This window comes from Mus caroli, chromosome 15, assembly GCF_900094665.2.
Source record: "Mus caroli chromosome 15, CAROLI_EIJ_v1.1, whole genome shotgun sequence".
NCBI lineage: Eukaryota > Metazoa > Chordata > Mammalia > Rodentia > Muridae > Mus > Mus caroli.
This window is the reverse complement of record NC_034584.1, coordinates 94,825,110-94,845,934: the sequence shown is the minus strand read 5'-3', so window position 1 is coordinate 94,845,934 and position 20,825 is coordinate 94,825,110. Positions and strand designations below refer to the sequence as shown.

General features: G+C 52.1%; 1 protein-coding gene across 1 annotated transcript; it reads right to left on the bottom strand.

The window, feature by feature from the left end:
- Positions 1-3,605: 3,605 nt before the first annotated feature.
- Acvrl1 (activin A receptor like type 1) lies at positions 3,606-18,880 on the bottom strand. Its single transcript, XM_021183220.2, has 11 exons — positions 18,876-18,880; positions 18,408-18,544; positions 12,374-12,472; positions 11,611-11,856; positions 11,200-11,411; positions 10,933-11,032; positions 10,072-10,218; positions 9,563-9,838; positions 8,793-8,990; positions 6,009-6,139; positions 3,606-3,903 (listed from the first exon to the last, which is right to left on the bottom strand). Exons 3-11 carry the CDS (start codon positions 12,435-12,437, stop codon positions 3,769-3,771), a joined length of 1,509 nt encoding a protein of 502 aa, XP_021038879.1. The 5' UTR covers positions 12,438-12,472; positions 18,408-18,544; positions 18,876-18,880; the 3' UTR covers positions 3,606-3,768.
- Positions 18,881-20,825: the final 1,945 nt, after the last annotated feature.

The following is a 20,825-nucleotide window of genomic DNA, read 5'->3' as shown; positions in this document are numbered from 1 at the left end:
TGACTGCACAGTTACCATCAATCCCAGCCCTGGGACACTGGACTGGGCACACAAACCCCTACCCTACCCGAGAGAGAGTGGGCTTCAATGCATGCAGATTTTGCCATCTTTTGGGCTGCCATTTCTTTATTCCGTTTGTATCCCTGACTGACCTCTGAAATCATCTTGTGGCTGAGGATAACCCTGAAATCCTGATCCTCCTGCCTCCACCTCCCAGGTGCCGGGGTTGTGGGTGTGCGCCTCTACACTTGGCTTTGAGATGTTGATCTTAATGCAAGGGGTAAGCCAGGGGAGGTAATGCTCCTTCCTCACAGGCTAGGGTGAGGTAGGACTGAGGGAGGATGGAGTCTGGGAAAGAAAGGAGCTGTCCATGAAAGCCTGGGTACCAAGAGGCCTTGGCAGAGGAAGGGTTGAGCGTGTCAGGGCTCAGGCTGCAGGGGCCACCCTCACTCCGTTTTGCATGCCCTAGCAACCATCCACTCTCAGGGAGGGATAGAAATGCTTCCTCACTTTTTATATGTAATAAGGAAGTTGGAGGCTGGGGTCACCGCAGGAAATCAGAGCAAAGAGCAGAGAGGCTTGCGAGTTCTCTTTCTTTTCTCCCAAGGCAGTAACAGCATGTGCAAGTGGCCAAGGATTTGGGCCGCAGTAACCTCGAAAGATTCTCTTCTAACGGCATAGCGACGGGTCAGTCCTGCCAGATCCTGTCCAGCCCACACGGAACTCTTGCACGGCTGTTTTCCCGCTGCCCTTTTCCCGGTCCTCAACCACACTGTGGTCATTTGGGGGCCTGACTTGCCAGGCCGTGTGGACTCGGGGGGCGGGGGGGAGGAAAGGTGGGAGAATGGGAATGCTATTAGTGTCCCCATCCTCTGAGGGCTCCCTTCAGAGTCCTCAGGAAAGGTCTTGTCTGCTGTGTGTGCCAGGGAGGAGGAGGTCCACGACCCCAGCGCAGAAGGCTGCAGATTTGTGCCCACTTGGGAGGCATGGGGAGCAGACCAAATTGTCAACCGCAGAAGAAACTGGGGCACCCTCCCTGTTTTCCTAAGAAAGGTCCAACACCCTCTTCTTAGAAAGTTTGTATTTCTGGGCTGGATTGAACCAAAAGACTCCTCCCAGCTTCCTTCAGTACGCATCTCCTATTCTCTATCTCACCCCTCCAGTGGCACTTTGCTCAGTTTCTGGGGTGGGGCGGAAGGGGGCATGAGGTGTTCTCTGAGAGTTCCAGGTAAGGGGAGCTTTTCATTCTGAGGGTGTGGACTAATTGCAGACAAGAGGTGGGGAGCACCTAGGGAGGGAATTAAGAAGGAGCTGAATAGGGAGGGGCGGAGCCGCCTCTGAGTAAGGAAGCAAAAAGCTCCTTTGCTAGGTGTGGTTTCCAGGCAGTCCCTACAGCCCAGAAGAGCTGAACGCCTGCACGCAAGCACGCACGCTGCGGCAGGGACGGGAAGGAGGGCCCGGGCCTGCTGGGAGGAGCCAGCCCGCTGTGGGAAGGGAGCAGGGCAGCCGTGGGCAGCGCATTGACCAGCAGAGGGCGACGTGGCTGTCATGGATCAGGTTGCTTTCTATCCCGGGTGGGATCTGAAGTTTGAGCCTCACTCAGCACGGTTCTAGGTATGGGGGCATTTAAGAGCAAGCTTGTCCCAGGGAAATTTGGTGGTGTGTACTTTGGAATGCTCTACTTCCCATCCCCCTAGGGTTTTCTCTGGACCCCTGCAACTGGACCACTAGCCTGGAAGGCAGCAGAAACTCAGGGGGTCAAACATGGTTTATTGAAGACCTACTACATGCCTGTCACAGGTCAAGTTCTCCCACAAACTGTGTGGTTCCACTCGCACACCTGCACTGGGAAGCATTTGAAGATAATTGTCTCTAGAGGGCCACTCTCCTTGCCACGTTTCCAGTCGTTCACCCCCCCCCCCTCCACTTAGGATTTCCTGGCCTTGGAGGAGCTACTGTCTTCTGGTTCTGGCTGTGGAGTCTGGGGATAAATTTGTTCCCAAGTTCAGTAGAAATAAAATCCTTCAGGCAAGAGAGCGATTCCCTGGCTCCAGTGACGGGAGAACCTTCAGACTTTGCCCCACTGGTCTGGGGAAAGCCAGTCTACTTTCTGTTTTTGTCTCGTTCTACTTCCTGGTTCTCCTCAGTCCTTGCATATTGCTGAAAGACAGGCTTGAGAGAGAGAACAGCGCTGGAGAGCTGGGAGGTCACACTAGAGGAACTCAAGAGGTCGGGGCCTGTGTGGAGCACGATGAACTCTCGCCGTTTCTCCCTTCAATGGCCAATATTTTTTAGGCCAGGTCTTCCCAAGATGGAGGCTGACCTTATCTCTTGCCTGAACCCTGCTTTACCCTTCTTAAGCCTCTCCTACAGTTCACTTCTCTTCAGTCCATCAACCCAGGCTTCAGTGTCACCTGTTTCAGTACGTGGGTGTACCCTTCACATTTCTAAATACCAGACTCAGCCGGGTGTGGTGGCACATGCCTTTAATCCCAGCACTCAGGAGGCAGAGGCAGGCAGATTTCTGAGTTCGAGGCCAGCCTGGTCTACAAAGTGAGCTCCAGGACAGCCAGGGCTATACAGAGAAACCCTGTCTCGAAAAACCAAATAAAATAAAATAAAATACCAGATTCTCGGTGTTTCTCTAGGCTATGTTCTCCCAAGGCTCACTTTCTGGGGTCTGGCCCAGGGTGTGGGCTTTGGCCAGAGAGTCACAGCCGGGGGGGAGGGGGTGCAGAACCCTGGTTGCTGGAGGCTTCTTGACAGGAGCCAAATTTCTTTCAGTATTGGAGACCCCAAAGGAAGCCACCCTTGAGCCCTGGGCAGAAGGCCAAGCCACAGAGGGAGTCAGAAGTTCTTGTACTGCCTGGGTCCTGAGGTGGCTGCTAGCATAGCTTAAGGCAAGAAGTGGGGCCTGGAGACTAGCCTAGGGGGCACTTTAGACCATGCTGGACCCTGACCGTTATTTACAAACCCCAGCTTGACTCAAGTGACAGGGGACAGGGCATAATAGACAAGACTCAGCTTTCACACAGCCTGAGCTTCAAAGAAAATCAGGCTCTGAGACACCTCAGAGGGCATTGAGGCAAAACCTAAGATGGTGGAGACCTCTCCTATCGAATGGAGCAATGCTGGGTCGATCGCTTCCACCATGATTGACCTTCTCCTCAGAGAGCCCTTGGATTTTGATGACCTAATGAGTCAGCTGAGATGGTAAGGGGACAGAGGGTGGAAGAGTCAGGTACCGCCTCTCCCAAGAGACTAGCCAGGGAGGGGGTCTAATCAGGACAACTGAAAGGCATCATAGAAGCAATAAACACCCACAGAGAGACACTGAGGTTGCTGAGTATCCCTGGCTGAGCCCCGGCAGGTGGAATGTCTGCTGAAGCTGGACAGGGCCCTGTGCCATCCTGGCAGCTCTAACGGTTCAGTAAGGTTGACCAAGGGTAGGGAAGAGTGAAAGCCCAGGATCCGGGCCCGGGATTCCCTGGCTTGGCCACCCTGCCCTGGGAGTGGTAGTGGGTGTACCCTGCTGGCCTTGGGGATGGGGAACCCAGCCAGGCGTCAGAGAGCCGGCCACTTTGAGCAGCCCAGACAGAGGCAGATCGAATTTCAGCTCAGCTGTATTTTTGGCTGGATGGGCTGGGAGCCAAGCTGAGCAGGCACACACAGGGCAGCGTGCACACTCTCTTCACTCCCTCTACCCAGACAGGCTATGTCTTCTGCCCCAGCATACACTTTAGGCAGAGAAAGTCTGGTGACCCTGGGCTAGTGAATCACTTTGGGCTTCTCTGGACTGTGACTGAGCTTCTGTAATGTCTTCTTTATGCGCAGTGCGGTGAGGCGAGCAGAGGGGTTGGGGTACCAGCACTCTCTCATCATCTGGGCCAGCCCGGAGAGGACCTGCGGGGTTGGGAGAGGGGCAGAGAGGAAAAAGAGGTACATGGGTCAGGAAGATGGAAAGGAGACCTGGACATGGCTCAGTATTGAGAGACATAGCAGGAGAAGGGACAGGGAGAGCATGTATTGGACAGGAGGAAGAACACAAGGCAAGAGAGAGAATGGAGCCAGGTGGTGGTGGTGGTGCACACCTTTAATCCTAGCACTTAAGAGTCAAAGTCAGGAGGATCTTTGAGTTCCAGGCCAGCCAGGACTAGAGTGAGAGACAGGACAGCTAGGGTGAGATAGATCCTGTCTTGAAAAACCAAGGGGCAGGGGTAGAGGGAGGGGAAGGGGAGGAGCTGAGAATGAGGGAGGGAGAAGTGGAAGAAGGTGGCAAAATAAGCAGGAGAGAGCATAGGAGGGTGTGGAGGTCTTTGAGAGCCCACAGACACCGCAGTGCACGGCCTCTGGTGAGCACCTGTCCCCCACCCCGCCCCCATGGCAGGATCCGCTGTGAAGGGTTTTCCTGCAAGTCTGTGTTGCACCTCTTGCAGCCTGAGATCTAGTGCACAGAGTACCGACTCCCTGCCCCTCCACCAGCCATGACTGAGAGTGAGGCAACGGCGGGCATTGCCCCAAAAGTGCCTGTTTCCCAGAAGGAGCCCATCCTGGGAAGCGCAGCGGCCCCTGAACATGGCAGCCTGCCTCCTCTGGTTCCTAAGAGTGAGTATACATCTGTGCGCTGGAAGGTAGCTATGCGGTCTCTTACGTATACACATATATGTTTATTATCTTTCAGTACAAATATGAGTCTTAGTGTAGGCCGAGCACCAAGGTAGCTGGTAGGAATATTAGAATGAGAAGAAGGAGGTGCTTCTTGGAAAGAGGGAGGGGCTGAGTGGGAGAAGGAGGGGCTGAGCGGGAGAAGGAGGGGCTGAGCGGGAGAAGGCGGGGCTGAGTGAGAGAAGGAGGGGCTGAGTGGGAGGGGAAAGGATGTGAGACATAATGAGGGGCATATGGTCAAAAATACATTATGTTTGTATGAAATCGAAAGAAGAAATAACTTGTTGTTTGTTTACTTGCTTTTGTTTGTTTGGGGTGTTGAGGCAGGGTTTCTCTGTGTAGCTCTGGCTGACCTAGCACTCACTCTATAGACCAGGCTGGCTTTGAACTCAGAGATCCACCTGCCTCTGCCTCCCGGTGCTAGGATTAAAGGCGTGTACCAACATGCCTGGCGAAGAAATAATTTAAGAAAAAAAAAAACAAAAAAAAGGAGTGAACTGGACATGGTGCGAAAACCTTTAATCCCAGTTCTTAGGCGGCAGAGGCAGATAGATGGATCTCCTTGAATTTGAAGTCAGCCTGGTCTACATAGCAAGTTCCAGGCCAGCCAGCACTGCATAGTAAGACTCCTGTCCCCAAAACAAAAAAAGAGCTAAAAACACAGGTTCACAGGTTTTGTCTTCTTGGTGTAATGAGTCTGCTTACATGTGCATACATGTCTGAGACTGAGTATGTGTGTGTGTGTGTATACATATACACACATATATGTATGCATTTATTTATTTTTATTTTTTCAAGACAGGGTTTCTCTGTATAGCCCTGGCTGTCCTGGAACTCACTATGTAGACCAGGCTGGCTTAGAACTCAGAAATCCGCCTGCCTCTGCGTCCCGAGTGCTGGGATTAAAGGCGTGCGCCACCACACCCGGCTTATGAATTTCTTTCAGTGTAGAATGTCTTGAGAAAAAAATCCAAATCATCATCAACAATAACAACAACAACAAACAGATAGAAGAAAGCAGCTGAGGTGAAAGTTTCTAAAATCATATAGACTGGAAGGACAGTCCAAGAAGGATGAAGAATTCGCAAGTCAGGTGTGTGGAAGGGAATACTCAGAACAACCCACGATCTATCCAAGAATCAGAGGTTGTAGAGCCAAGAACTCAGAAATTCCAGCTGAGAATCAATCTCCACCCATGCCAGCCCAGCTCCGCCTCAGCCCCAGCCCCAGCCCCGCCCTAGCCTCAGCCCAGCCCTAGCCCCGCCCTAGCCTCAGCCCTGCTCTAGCCCCGCTCCAGCCCCGCCCCAGCCCCGCCCCAGCACAAGCCCAAGCAGAGGCCTTACCGGATCTGCAGCCAGCCGGTTAGGGATAGTGGGTGTCTGCTGGTCAACGCACACCACCTTTTTCATGTCCTCAAAACTGGGGTCATTGGGTACCATGTCATAGAAGGGTGGCCTGTAATCTTCCACAATGCCTGGGGATTCAAGGGATGTGGGACAATCACTGGGACTTAAGGAGTCCAAAGAGCACCCAGAGGATGACTGCCTGGAGCTAGCTGCTTGGCTATATTACTCCTGAGAGGGATCCTGTCCTATAACATAGCAACTGTACGTATAGCTCAGAACTATTGCTTGTGTTTCACACTTCCCCAGTGCGTGATAAACACATTCCATGCTTTCCTGTCCATCCTCCTGGTATCTCTGTGTGGTACCACCGGAGTCACAAATAAAGAAACTTAGGCTCAGAAGCACGGGATTCATGTTGCCTAACCAGTCACGGCAGAGTCAGGACTTGAAACCCATCTTTTGGCTTCCCAGGCTGGATTTTATTTCCATCATGTTCGGCTGTCTTCCATCCTGGGCCTGGGTACCACTCCCTGACTGATGCCAGATTATACTAACAGCTCGTGTTACAGAGCACTTCCTATGTGCCAGTCCGGGTCCTTAGTGCTAAATGGGAAAGCCTCACAGTGGCCTGTGGGGATTGTAACATTGTAGCTTCAAGTCATGAACAGTAGGCCCAAAAGCTCAGAAAGTTTGTCTTTAACGATCAACAAGTAGCAAGTGACAGAGCTGGGACTTAAGGCAGAAATCCAACACCACATTGCACGATTCTGCTCTTTCAGCTGCATCTCTGGTAGGTAGGACTGGATAAGGCTCATAATCGGGACAACAAAGGACAGAAATACACCTCTCCTGGAAACAAACGATTTACTCCCTGGTCCAAATAAGATGAGCGTACCATCAGGGAAGGCTCATGTCTCTGCAGATCCCACAACCAACTGTGTCCCCACCCCATGTCAAGTTATCCTGAGCCTTTTCTGAAAGGTGTGCCTGTGGTGTCAGAGGCAGCCCCATGTCTCTTCCTGCTTCCCAACCCCAGGCTGCTGCTGTGACCGTGTAGGCCACAACCTTAGTGAAGCCTTCAGCAGCTGTTCTCTCCATGGCGGGCTTCCAGGCTGCCCCTGTGCCGCCAGCGCCCTAATCAGCGATTTGCAGAGGCCTGAGCGTGTCTAATGAGCCTTTAATCAGTGCCGGGGCTGACACCAGATTACAGTGTTTATAATGCGCTAGGAGTCTGTGTGAGGCTGACAGAGCTTCCCCTCCACCCCAGGAGCCCAAGGCAAATCCATCAGTCCTTCCTTTTCTGCCTATAACTAAGCCTACTTCCTGGTGCCATCCAGGTACCCTACCCCTTCCCCAACTCCAGCCACTTAGACCTGACTCCAGCAGTAAATATTTGCCCAGGGATCAGAACCCCCTGGGAGACGCTCTGGTGCCACCTGGGTCTCTGCTGTTACAGATGACCACTGAGGAGGAATGAAGTTGTAAAAGACTGGCCTAGTATATGCTCAGGAAATGAAAACATCTCTGTTCCCAAGGAGTGGGGCTCTAGTCATGCCCCAGGGATTGTCTGAAAACTTTCAGGACTTCTAGCAACCCTGGCTATAGACAGGCCCCACGAAGAGAGTAACATTGCAGCAGCTAGCTGGCCAGTCAACCTGTGATCCTCCATCTATCCCAGGGTTGAGAGGCCATCAGCCACAGGTGAGCACAGGGCTGCACAGGCCAACACAGGGCTGCACAGTGCTGCATATGGGTTGCACAAGGCTGCACAGGGCTGCATAGGGGTTGCACAGGCCAGCACAGGGCTGCACAGACGGGTGCTTCTACAGCCTTTCCAAGTTATGGTCTCCTGTGGCAATCCACTGTGATAACAAGGTTGCAATAAGCAGGCAGTACAGACACCAGATAGCTTACACATGAACAAAGAAACCAGGACCACAGTAACAGAGAGCACTGGTCCAGAGTCAGATGGCCTGACTTAAGACTGTCAGCTACGATCCTGCATCTCTTTTAGAAAATGGAATAATATTATGTAGGTACTCTTTCATTATGACCACTAATACTTAGCTCTAGGTACTGTTGGCCTTTTTTTCTCTGCGTAGCCCTGGTTGACCTGAAACTCGCTGTTTATGTAGACCAGGCTGGCCTTGAACTTGGAACAATTTTTGCAGTACTGAGATCACACCAGGTTGTAGATATTGTTCTAAATACTTAATTGGGACCAAGTCTACAATTATACTTATTTTTTTCTTCTAATTTCACAAATGAGGAAGCAGGCACACAGAGGCTGGGTACTCCCTGTCATGACAAAACCTGAAACCAAGTCCAGGCAATCCGACTGACCGACGCCAACTTCTACCAAAATAGGAGACTTCAACAAGGTAGAGCATACATCATGACACATCTTTAAGCTCCATGACTGCTAGCTTAGCTGCTTCCCTGCCCCACCCCCACCCCCATGCTCAGGATCAAAACCTACAGCCTTGAACATGTCTGGCAAATGATCTACCACCTCGATTTATCTCCAGCTCTGAAAAAAAAATTTGTCTCTAACTCAAGATTTCAAGGCCACATCCACACCCTCACAGACTCAGAGTCTTAAAGTCCATCTGTGCTGAACTAGTCTATTTATAGCACTAAAAGAAAGCTAGAAGATCTAGCCTCAAACCCTTAGGTCAAGGGCACCAGCCACCACAGAAAACCCGGTCTCCATATATCTACACACACACACACACACACACACACACACACACACCACACAAAATCTGCATGGGCTCTTACCATTGATGATGGTCCGCCGGGCGATCTCCCATAGCACTAGGCCAAAGGCCCAGATGTCTGTCCACTTATACGACTCAAAGCAGTCTGTGCGGATCTGCTCATCCAGCACCTCGGGTGCCATGTATCTCTTGGTACCCACTCGGGGGTTGTTGCCGATATCCAGGTAATCACTGCTTTGTGAGTGCATCACAGCCAGTCCTGTGGGTGTTAGGCTTATCAGTCCTACAGGGCTCCCACACAGGGTGGAGCCCAGGCAGGCTTTATATGGTCAGATACAGTGAGGATGGAAACAGAAAAACATTGAAGAACAGGGCACGGGAGACCTGCTCTGAGATGCCTGAAATTCAGATAGTGGCCTTTGTTGCTTTATAGTGTTCTCAAGGGTCCCAAAGACTCGGCATGATGATACCCATTTCACATGGTAGAATTTCCAGGTGTGTTGGGAGGAGCCATGTTCTCAGAAAAGTTGGGGTGAGGTACAGGCTCTTGACGCCCCGCCCCTTTTCTGGAGAAGAGTCTGGACTGGAAACATTTCGTTTTAAGGCAGGGTTTTTCTATGTAGCCCTGGTTATACGGGAACTCACTACTTAGACCAGGCTAACTTTGAACTTAGAGATCAACCTGCCTCTGCCTCCCGAGTGCTGGGATTAAAATCCCAGCTTGGAAACAAATTTTTAAAGCACCAATTCTCTCCCCTACAGAAACAGGCAGAGCCAAGCATGCAAGCTCCGCCCACCGGTGAAGCCCCACCCCTTCCCCCGCCTACTCACCCAGGTCTGCAATGCAACACTGCAAGTTACTCTTGACCAGCACATTGCGACTCTTGAGGTCACGATGGGCAATGGCTGGTTTGCCTTGAGTGCCAAAGATCTCAACATGTAGGTGCGCCAGGCCGCAGGCCGCGGACACAGCTAGCCTCAGGGCCAACTGGGGCTCCAGCGTCTGCCTCTGCAGAAAGTCATAGAGGGAGCCGTGTTCATGGTAGTGGGTGATGAGCCACAGCTGCGTGCTCGAGTTCCGCGAAGTCATGTCGGAGGCGATGAAGCCTGTAAGCAGAAGGGTGTGATGGCTCAACCTAAGTACCCAGGAGGAATGAGTGGTGAGGGGAAGGTAGGGCTGAGAGTCACAGAAGGAGTGGAGCAGAGACTGAAGGCCGAAGCGGTCTGGGAGTCAGTCACTCAGGGTTACATCAATGCCCAGAGTTCGTTGTATTCTATTCCTGAGCTAAGGGGGTTGAGATGCCTAGGCCTAGAATAACAGACATGTCCCCCCAGCTTGCCTAGGATGTTGTCGTGTCTAAGCAGAACTGTGTTGTAGATCTCCGTCTCCCGGAACCAGGACTGCTCATCTCGTGAGGAGAAAATCTTGACCGCCACACTCTCGCCGTGCCACGAACCGCGCCACACCTCGCCATATCGGCCCTTTCCTAATCCATGGCCAAGGGAAGAATAAGGACCACATACTAGACACACATAGCCCTAGAAGACCCCACCCCAATTCTGGATGCTATAAAGATCCCCTCTGTAAAAATCTGATATTTTTTAAAGATAAGGTCTCATGTCTGGCTGATCTGGAACTTGTTGTGGTAGACCAGGCTGGCCTTGAACTCACAGAGATCTGCTTGCTTCCACCTTCCTAGTGCTGGGATTAAAGGCATGTGCCACCGCCACAGCTGTCTTAAAAAATTTTTTTAAGTCACATTTATTTATTTAGTCATTTGTGTGCGGTGGTGGTGGTGGTTTTGTGTGTGTGTGTGTGTGTGATACACACTAACTGGGATCACATATGGAGGTCAGAGGACAACCTGAAAGAGACAGTTCTCTCCTCTTGTCGTATATGTCCCAGGGATTGAATTTAGGCCATCACCTTCACCTGCTGAGCCCCATTGCTCTCCTCAAACCTGAATATACCTTTATCAACATCTTGTCTCAGCTTTGGGCTACCCTTAGCTTATTAGCTCATCCATGTCCTTGAAGAAGGACCTAACCATGGCCCAGGATCAACCCATTTCTCTGCCCAGCAAAGTGTCTTACTCTGACCCAGGCTGGATCCATTTGTGATCCTGGAAGCTGAAAGCTTCCTGCCCTCTCCAGCCCTATGGGAGCCTTTGGTCCTCACCCCCAGCCCGCTGAGTGCTTACCCACACACTCCACCAGCGCAACCTGCCGAGCTACCGTCCTCTGCACCAAGAAGGGGAGCCCGGAGCCGCTGCCCGTGGTACAGTCGCTGTCCAGGAAGTCCTAGGGACACCAAATAGTTACTCTGCAGCCACCCTCATCAGTCACAGCCTTCTCTTTTCTCTATCACAGCTTAGTCCTCACTGTCATCATGGGTGACCCCTGATACCGTTGCTCCTGTCTACACACCCACCCTCCACCCTGGGTCCCGGGTTGGCCCAGACCCATACCCCCAACATGCTGTCTGCCTGTTCAGATGCCTTCAGGATGAGACTGGACTCGCCCAGGTCACTGTGCAAATCCCGCTGCTTCTCCTGCCTCCGCCGGACACGCCACAAGCCCAGAGCGCCCAGTGCCACCAGGACCAGCAAGGCCAGCACAGGACCCAGGATCAGAGGCAGATAGGCATCAACTTCTGGCTCCTCTGAGGGAGTTTGGGTGGCTGGAGAAGGGGGGGACATTGAGTCCCAGCTCCACCAGGCCAGCTCTCCTGACCCTGAGCCAGACTACATACAGTCAGATCCCAGCATCCTGCCTCTCCACACCCTCCCTCTTTGTGTGGGCTGGGGCATGAGAAGAAAGGGGGTGGGGTGGGACAGGGTTAAGAAGAGGAGGAAGAGTGGGCGAGCCACCTGACATACCCTCCAGCATCAGAGACACGTTGTGGTTGCAGAAGGATCTATAGCAGCAGTGATGGTTCAGAAACTCTGTGGGACGTCCCAAGCAGAGCTCCTGGTTCAGGCTCCCGCAGCCCCGATAGACCTGGGGGTGCCTGCCCTGCTCTCGAACCAGCACCACTGTGCACCATGACCCCTGGCAGAATGGTCTCTTGCAGTGTGGGTTCTCACAAGTGCAGTTCACCAGCTTGGAAGGCTTCGCCAAGTCTCCTGGTGGGGTGGGGCAGGAGAAATTCAGGAGCTTCTTTCATCCCTTCTGCTCTCACAGGCCAACCCCTCACGCCTTGGTCCTTTCATTCCACCCCCTAACTGTTCTTCCTCGGAGCCTTGTCCCTAGCCACACAGGCAGTGGACAGTGAGAAGCCAGCTTCTGTCCACAGTCTGTACTGGGACCTCCTCTCCCTGCTACAGGTCCTGCCATGCTCTCAGGCTCTCCCTGTTCCCAGAGAATAATATTAGTCTCTCCACCCAAGATGTAGGTGCTGTCCTGGAAGGAGCCTCAGCTTGGCAGTCAGTGTCACTTAGATATAAAGGAAGGCAGGAACAGCTGTGGTGGTGGTGGTGGTGGTGGTGGCTGGTCTATAGGACTACTGCTCCCCTCTAGCCAGGCTCCTGTTCTCAGCACCCCCTACCCCCCAGTTCCAGTCCCCAGCAAAAGCTGAGCTGAGTCCAGATAGCCTTCCTCCATTCAGGTCCCCATTTTCCACGATGCCCCTCCCATACTCACCCCTGGTTAGGCCCAAGGCCACCGACAGCATCAAAAGGCCCCTTCTGAAGTTCCCCAACGTCATGGTCCTTGGAGATAGGAGAAGAGATGTGGTGAGATCTGCAAAACGTGATAGCTGTGGTGACCAAGGTCTCCTCCTACCAGAGGAAATCACTGTGAGGTTTTTTTTGGGGGGGGGGGCAGGGAAGCCACCTCCCAACTCCTACGACTGACTTTAGGGCGGGGCCTGCAAGGGAAGTCCTGGTTCACTTCCCCATGGAAACCATCTGTTGGGGGTAAAGGGTGGAGAACTGTGTTTAAATGAAGAGAGCCAGAGAGGATGGGGCTCTGTGCCCACTGCAACCGTTCAGAGGGGAACACAGGCTGGGAGGGTTGCAGACAGACAGAGCTACAGTGGGAAGGACGACTCTCTCATAGCTCATCTCTTGTCCTCAGCCGTTTGCCCATCGCTCCAGCCTCCACCCCTGCCCACCGTTTCCCAGTGCCCCCACTCCCCACCCCCAGCCTGGCTGCTTCAAACATAAACAGGCTCTTGTCCTTACTTCCTGCCATTCAGGGTCCCGCCAGGCCGGCTACAGGAATCAAGATTGTTTAGATTGAGGCCTGGATAGAACAGGCTGAAGTCACGCACAGCAGGGAGCTCAGGGCAGGCTGGAAGCGGGACCGACGGGGTTTAAAGGGACCACCAGGAGCAGAGACAACTGTGTGACGTCTGTGTAGGTACCTTACACAGCTCTGGGGAGTTTTGTTGTTTTAAATGTATTCATTATTATTGTGTCTGTCTGTAAGGGTCTTCGTGCTAAGGTACAGATGTGAAAGTCAGAGATAATTCTGTGCAGCTGTTTTTCTCCTTCCGCCTTTACGTGGGCGCTGGAGATGGAACTCAGGTCACCCAGCTTACATAGCAAGCATCATTACCTGCTGTATCATCTCTTCGTGGCCCTCCCATGCAGCTCTGGTCTTAAAGGAGAGAGTAAGGCTCACCCAGGGGAGGCTTGTCAGATTCCATTAGTAACAGGAGTCTAACACGAGTCTAGACCCCAGCCGGGCGGTGGTAGTGCACGCCTTTAATCCCAGCACTTGGGAGGCAGAGGCAGGCGGATTTCTGAGTTCGAGGCCAGCCTGGTCTACAGGGTGAGTGCTATACCCTCTCTAGACGCCTTCTCCCCAAACTGGTCCTTCTTCTCTGTGTCCTGAGCGGGTGGGGTCAGTACCAACCTGCATCCCCAGGCTTATAGTAGCCTGATAGTGACTAGGTATAAAAGGTTTGTTTCTCCCTCAAAGCCATCTGGGCCCCCTTCTCTCTTCTCATTGTCCTGGGAAAGGGCTGGGGGGAGGGCCAGTGGTACAGGAAGTGAAACATACTTAGACACCGAGTGTTTGACCTCAGAGAGTTGCCTGGGCTTCACTCTTGCCTAGGGTTTTGTTCTTCCAGAAGTCTGATGGGCACTGGTAAGAGTCGTGATTCTGGTATGATGTGATAGCCCTCAACCCGGGGCCCAAACCAGCTATCGTTTCAGAAGCTATGCCACCCTTCCCTTCTCAAAGCCTCAGAGCCAGAAGACAGTGCTAAGCCTGTAGCAAGAGGGACTGGGGCCAGACAGGAACACAGACTTTCTGAATGGCAGGGTGTGCAGGCTGGATCCCCAGTGAGGGAGCCAACACATCTGAGAAGACACTGGTAGGCTGGAAGGACTGGTTATGCAACAGAGGCCCGTGCTCTAAGCTTGGTACTGAATGGAGACCCAAGATGCTGAGGCTTTTGGGGGCAGGATGTCTAGGGTCAAGCTGAGGGTCTTGGTGGACCTTTCTGGCTAGTGGAGGCTCTGGCCTTCCTGCCTGGGTTTCCTCTGCCCAGAGGCCCGGTCCGGGGAAGGAAATAGAGACCTGCACTGCTGCAGCTGTGTCCCAGCTTCTGCCTGACCTCCTACCTCTTGCCCCTGCTAGTAGTCAGTTAGGACTCCGAAGGGCTTTTGTGGATAAATGCAGACAGGGCATGTTCCAAGGCTTTGGGGCAGGAAGCCATTATTGGCAGACTTTACCTGAGATGGGAGTTGGCTAGCTAGCAACAAGACATCTTTCTGGGACATGCTACCAAGCTTCCACCTCCCCAACTTGCCTCCTTTCTGTGTATTGGAACCCCATGCAGTGGGTTAGCTAGGTAGATCCCTTGGTCTGTCAGCCATTCCTGGCTTCCATTCAGTCGGTCTGAGACAAGCAAGAAACATACTGGGGTGGGGTACAGTAAGCAGTGCATGCCTGTGATCCAGCACTGTGGAGGCAGGAGATTTGGGGATACCAAGTGCAGATTTAAGATACTGGAGCCAGCCTCAGTTATGTGACAAGACATGACTCCAAAAGTCAAAAATGAAGGGGATAAAAAAGAAAGAAAGAAAGGAAGAAAGGAAGGAAGGAAGGAAGGAAGGAAGGAAGGAAGGAAGGAAGGGAAGGCATGTATTGTAAATGGTCCCCCCAGGGAATTCTGATCCATTTGGGTGGGCACCAGGCTTTGAGAAATGTGTCTGGCACTGAGCTAAATCTGTCTCCTGTGCTTTTGTTCATGGGACATCGCTGGATGGATGGAGAAATGGAAGGGACTCTTAGTTCCTTTCCAGGTGCCTCCCTATATCTCCCGGAAGAAAGAGAATAATATAGGATCAGGGAGTTGGTGACACTGCAAATTGAGCGTGAATATGGAGGTGGGTGAGAAGAATCTGTTCTAAACATCAGCAGGGTAGGGAAAGGTTAGCAGAAGTCACCCTGGTCCAGCCCCGGAGCTGTGACAGAGCTAACGGAGTCCTATCTGGGGTTAAGCATGAGGTGGGCATGGGAGTAAATCTGGGTCTTAAGCTTCTCCTTGACTCCTTAGTAAAAGCACATGAAAAATCTCTTGCACACGGAAGCGTCACCGCTGTTGTTAAACATCACCCAGATGTTCAAAGACCAACTTGACGCAGGGAAGTCATAGCAGGCAGGGTGCCCTGAGGTCTCACTCTGCACCAGGCACTGAACCCCAGGGGCCTGGCCACAATCCTACAGGAAGCAGTGCTGAACATGGCGTGGTGGTAAACTTAAGTGGCCAACAACCAATCCTTCCTCAATCACTGCTCTTCCTCTAGAGTTTGTTGAGGCCCTCACAGAGGCAAAAAGTGGTCCTGGTCTCTGCAGACATTAACAACATTGCCCCCCTGGTGGTGTCAGTGACTGCTGTCCTCCTCCCAATATTGTTGCCTGGAAACCACCTACTCCTTGCCAGACTTCTCAGTGTCTGAGGGTCAGGTGAGGACCTCAGAGGAGTGAGCCTGGATGGTGGCTGTCAGTCTTCCTGTTTCTATCAGCAGTAGGGCTCTGCCACACTGTGATTATTATCCTAAGGTGGGGAAACGCAATGGAAAGTCAGCTATCTTCCACACTGTGCACTTACTGGCCTCTTGGGCGCAGTCAGTCTCGGTATTCACCTGCATATTCCTTTAAGTCTATAGTGATAGAATAGGATGGAAGAGCCTGGATGTTAGAGTCCTAAGCCTCTGTAAGCAGTACGGCACAACGGTTCCCCCTCATCTGAGGGTGATGAATCCCTGAATCACGTTGGGTGCGTGAAACCCCAACTGCATGTCCTGTCCCCTCTACCTATAACGTACCTGTAATGAAGTCTAGTTTGGATATTAGACCCAGGAGACAGCAACATTAGTAAGAAATTACAATACCCATAGTAATCTGCTATAGCCAGGACCTCTGTCTTTTTACTTAAAGGGAGCATCATAAAGCTTCTCCCTGGTGTACTGAGTCACCAGCACCCCTGAGCTTGCACTCGAGACCATGGATGACTGAAATAAAGGTTTCTCGATCAATCTGATAACCCTGACAGCTACCAGGTGACTAACGGACAGGTAAAGTGTACGGTTAGATGTACTGGACAAAGAGATGATTCATATGACCGATGAGGTGAGGGGAGGTGAGACTTCACTACACTCTGGAGACAGTATGGATTTAAATTAATATATATATGTAATATATATATAACTAGGATATATATAATACATATAACTAATAATAATATATAATGTATAATATATAATATATATTATATATATTATATAATATATATTATATATATTATATAATATATATAAAGGATATATATTACATATATATCCTATATATATATAACTAGGGGATATATATATATAACTAGGGGATATACATATATATATCCCCTAGTTCTGGAAATTCCCATTGACTGTTTTCACACCACAGTTAATTGTAAGTGACTAAGATCTCTGACGGGGAAGCTGCAGAAAAGAGAGACTCCTATACAGCACACAGACCAACACACTGGCCCTGAGCAAGCACTGGGGTGGTCCGTGGCAGCTGGGGTTCAATGTGGGGCTCGAGGCAGGTAAGCTTTCTCTATCCTTTTTCTTTTTTTTTTTTAAAGATTTATTTATTTATTATATGTAAGTACACTGTAGCTGTCTTCAGACACTCCAGAAGAGGGAGTCAGATCTTGTTACGGATGGTTGTGAGCCACCATGTGGTTGCTGGGATTTGAACTCCTGACCTTCGGAAGAGCAGTCGGGTGCTCTTACCCACTGAGCCATCTCACCAGCCCTATCCTTTTTCTTAAAACAAAACAAAACAAAACAAAACAAAAAAACAAAACTTTCTCAGGTCAGGAGAGGACCTTGTCAGAGTGCTGCAGACTCCTCCACAGAGACACATCGAGTTAAGATGGCAAGGAGGTAAGAATCATGGGACATTCACAGTCCAGGAACAGGCATGCTCCTGGCAGTATTGAGTATTGTTCCTGGCCTCTGTGTTTGTTTCTGTATGTCACCGCCAAATCCTTACCTACCTAGCCTCGAGAACCCACATCCCAGGGACCCGTACCCGGCTAGGGTGGTCCGTGGCAGCTACGTCTCACAGCTTGGAGACTGGCATAAGAAGAGTACCATTTCCCAGGTGAGACCCACGAGAGTTACTCGACTGTGTGGCAAGTGGCACGGAGCAAGCCCCACGGCAGCCAGATGTGCCGGCACTGACCGGTATCCCAGCGCTCAGAAGTCTCCTGAGGCAGGGCAGGAAAGAGGCTAAAGCTGAATCAGGTGGACTGAAAATCTGAGGCCAGCTCTGTATCAACAAACAAACAAACAAACAAACACAAACAAACATAAAAACCACCCAACCGTGGTGTCTCCTGATGTCATTGACTGACACCCTTCTCAGAGTCATCCAAAGCCTGAAGCTGACCTCTCTTCCACAAGCTGGGCACTGTCATCTCCCATCTGATAGGCTGTGTGAGCAAAACCACCCACAACAAAGACGGTTAATTGTGAAGACAGGCCGGGGGCCAGGTAGAGTGGTGGTTAGGATCCAGAGAGGAAAGACCCTAGACAGACAGAGTCGAGAAGGGTCAGAGAGGGAGTCGAACTCATCCAGAAGTTGCTTGTGAGCAGGGGAATGTGTCCTTCAAAGGAAGACCTAAGAAAGCAGCTAGCCCAGAGCTGTTCTCTCCAGGGCTGAATGACTGCCTGGATCTCAGCCTGGGGAAGGGCCAGGAGTCCCTAAAGGGGAATGTCAAGGACACCCACAGCGGGGGAATTCTGTGACCCTGTAGAGATAAGGGTTGGGGTGCCAGGTTAAGTGGTCTCTATGAGGAGGTTCCGCAGGGAAGTCGCTCCTAGGTCAACAGAGCACCCTGGAGCTCAGGAGGGAAGAATCCTTCAGTCCCATTTTACCTTTATAGATAAGGGTAGAAGAGTTAAGCTCGGCAGGGAAGAGAAGCTAAAGGCCTCAGGATACCTAGCAAAAAAAGTTTTTGATTCCCCACCCGTGCTCGACCCGCCCCCTTCCACGCTCAGGTCCGTGTAGCAGGTAGGTGTGTGTCCACAACAAGGGGACAGCTGACTGTCTTGCCCGGCTAAAACTGACCCTGCCACGCGCCCTCTGAGAGGTCTTTGAGATCCACATAAGGAAGGGTCCCCTGAGACCAGGGACAGGTCTCCCTTCCAGGCCCAGCGCCACTCCAACTCACCTTTGGACCGGGCGACACGACCCCCGCCTCTCCTTGCAGGAGTCGGCCGGGGTCTCACGTCCAGAGCCGGCCTGTGGAGCCGGGAAAGGTCTCGATCTGCGCGGCTGGCGCGGCGGCCTCCCGGGACTGGGAAGGGGCTGGAGCAAAATGTTTCTTATTCTAGCTTCTTCCTGCCTGGCCCGGCTCCACCACTCCCTCCTAATAACTCGTTTCCTATTGCCCAGTACGCCTCCCAGAAGCAGGGCTCGGCTCTAGAGGGCTGCAGACCCAGTGCGACCACCCCAGCCCCTCCCTGCCACGAAGGGACGGGCTTCGAACCCGGGCATTGGGGTCCCGGGCTACTGAGCTAGCTGCGGAAGCGTCACTCTAGGTCAGGAGAGGGGATGAGGGTAGCGTGCACCCAGAGGCAGAAATCTAGATTCGTGAGGGCTTCAGGGAGGGACCCCCGTGAGGTAGCAGCCAACTTACCTGTGCTCACTCCTAAGGAACAGCGCACAGAAAGCTGAGTTTGGGCTGGGAGTGTCTGCTCCAGAGTTGGCTCCGCCCTTTGGATTCTCCAGTTGGCTTAAATCTTTTTGCCTTCAAATTCCAGCCCTTCAACCCTTAATACTTTTGTTCCCTTCCGTTGTCCACAGTGCTGGCCATCAACGCTCAGCCTCGGGCTAAAGGAACCTAGATAGGTCCATTCTGAGTCAGTCTGGTCTGTGCGCCTCAAGGCTTGACAGTTAGTTGTTCCTCTCCCTCAGGTCAGGAGTGGCCAGAATAGAGGGAAAGGCCACCTTGTCTTTTCTGTTCAGCCGTGTCCTTTTTGTCTAGCCGGGCTGGGACCCCAACCATGGGATGGGGGCGGGGCACAACTACCAGATGGGGAGCTTTAGAATTTGGGGCATGGAACCTTGTGAGGCTGGGACCTGCGGCTGGGGAGTTGGGCAGAGGGCTCGGGATGGGGAAGACAGGGCAGTCTTCCTCTTCCTGATCGGCAGTACAGGCTGGGAGTGGGTGAAAAATCTATGCTTTCCTGGACAGGACTTGAGTTTTACTCTTAACCTTGTGAGTATCCTTGTGGTGGACCTTGAAGTAGTTCCACCAGCTGGGAATCCAGGCTAGTTGCCGTGACCCCACTAACACCTCCAGGGGCTTCAATTCCCTGCTACTAATGAGCATAGTATTCCATCTCTCAAACGGTAAGAGATGGATGGTGCCTATCTAAGTTCCTCAAGGAAGAGTTTGTGGGCTAATATTTGAGAAGGCTAGGGAAGGGGTGGCCCTAGCCCAGTGGGAGAACACAGAAGCAATCTCTAAGGTGTCATGCCTGTCATGTAGATTTTGCAAGACGGGATGCAGAGATGCCCTACCCTTTGGCAAGGATAGAGGCTGGGGGAGAGAAAGGCGGGAGGCTCACACTGGTCTTATTTCCTCTCCTGAGCCCCACATGCTAGCAGCTTCTTGAACTGTGAGTCCCATGACCTTCCAGAGCCCCGGCTCAACCAAATTTCAGGGTCAGGACAGACCATGTCTTGCAGCCAATAGGAAGTACTATGGGATTACAGTATCTGCTTTTCCGGATTGTGGTGGTCGCTTTGTCACACTCTATAGAACAGGGAGCCTGGATACAGGACCATCTTCACACCCACTCTTCCTCCCACATGCCATGGCTTCCGGTCAGCCTTCCATTCTCCAGCCGGCGGCTCTCTGTCTTGAGTGGGACAGGACCCATGGGACCTCTGCAGCCCAAGTCTAAGGTCTGCCTCCTTGGGAAGGAGCAGCTAGGGGACCATGGGTAAGGCCAAGAGCTGGGAAGTGGCTGAGGGGGTCAGTGGGGACTGGAGAGTTTCTGTGGGCAGGCCTGTGAAGTAAAACGGAGAGAATAGATTTAGGAGGTTGAAGAGAAGCTGTGGAGAGGGGTGGCCTCTTTCCCCTCTTCTTAGGGTTCCGGACACTGGCTGGTGCCTGGGCTGTTCTTGTGAACCCAAGCCTCCCATTAGTGCACGGGAAGCTTGGGGTGGGGGCGGGGGATGTGGGAGGAGTGACAAGAGCTGGAGAAGGCACTAGGGCCTCAGGCCAATGAGGACATAGAAAAGGAATTACAGACTGCGTCCAAGTCTACAAGAATTAGTTACTCACAAGGCCCAGCTGTTCCTATATTCTGAGGACAGAACAAAATGAAACAGGCCCAAAGAATTCCAATTTAGATCCAGGGACTCAGAAGACCCCCCAGCAGGGTGTGAGGCAGAGGACTGCTGATCCTCAGAAGTTAGTCTGAAGAACCTCAAGGAGGTCCTCTCTAGAGGCAGGTGACAACGGTTTGATGCAGAGGTGGAGCAATGAGCTTTTGGGGACCAGCATTAAGTTCTCAACTGTGTGCTATGTTTTTTTTTATTTTGTTTTGTTTTTGAGAATGGTCCCTAAAATCCTAGG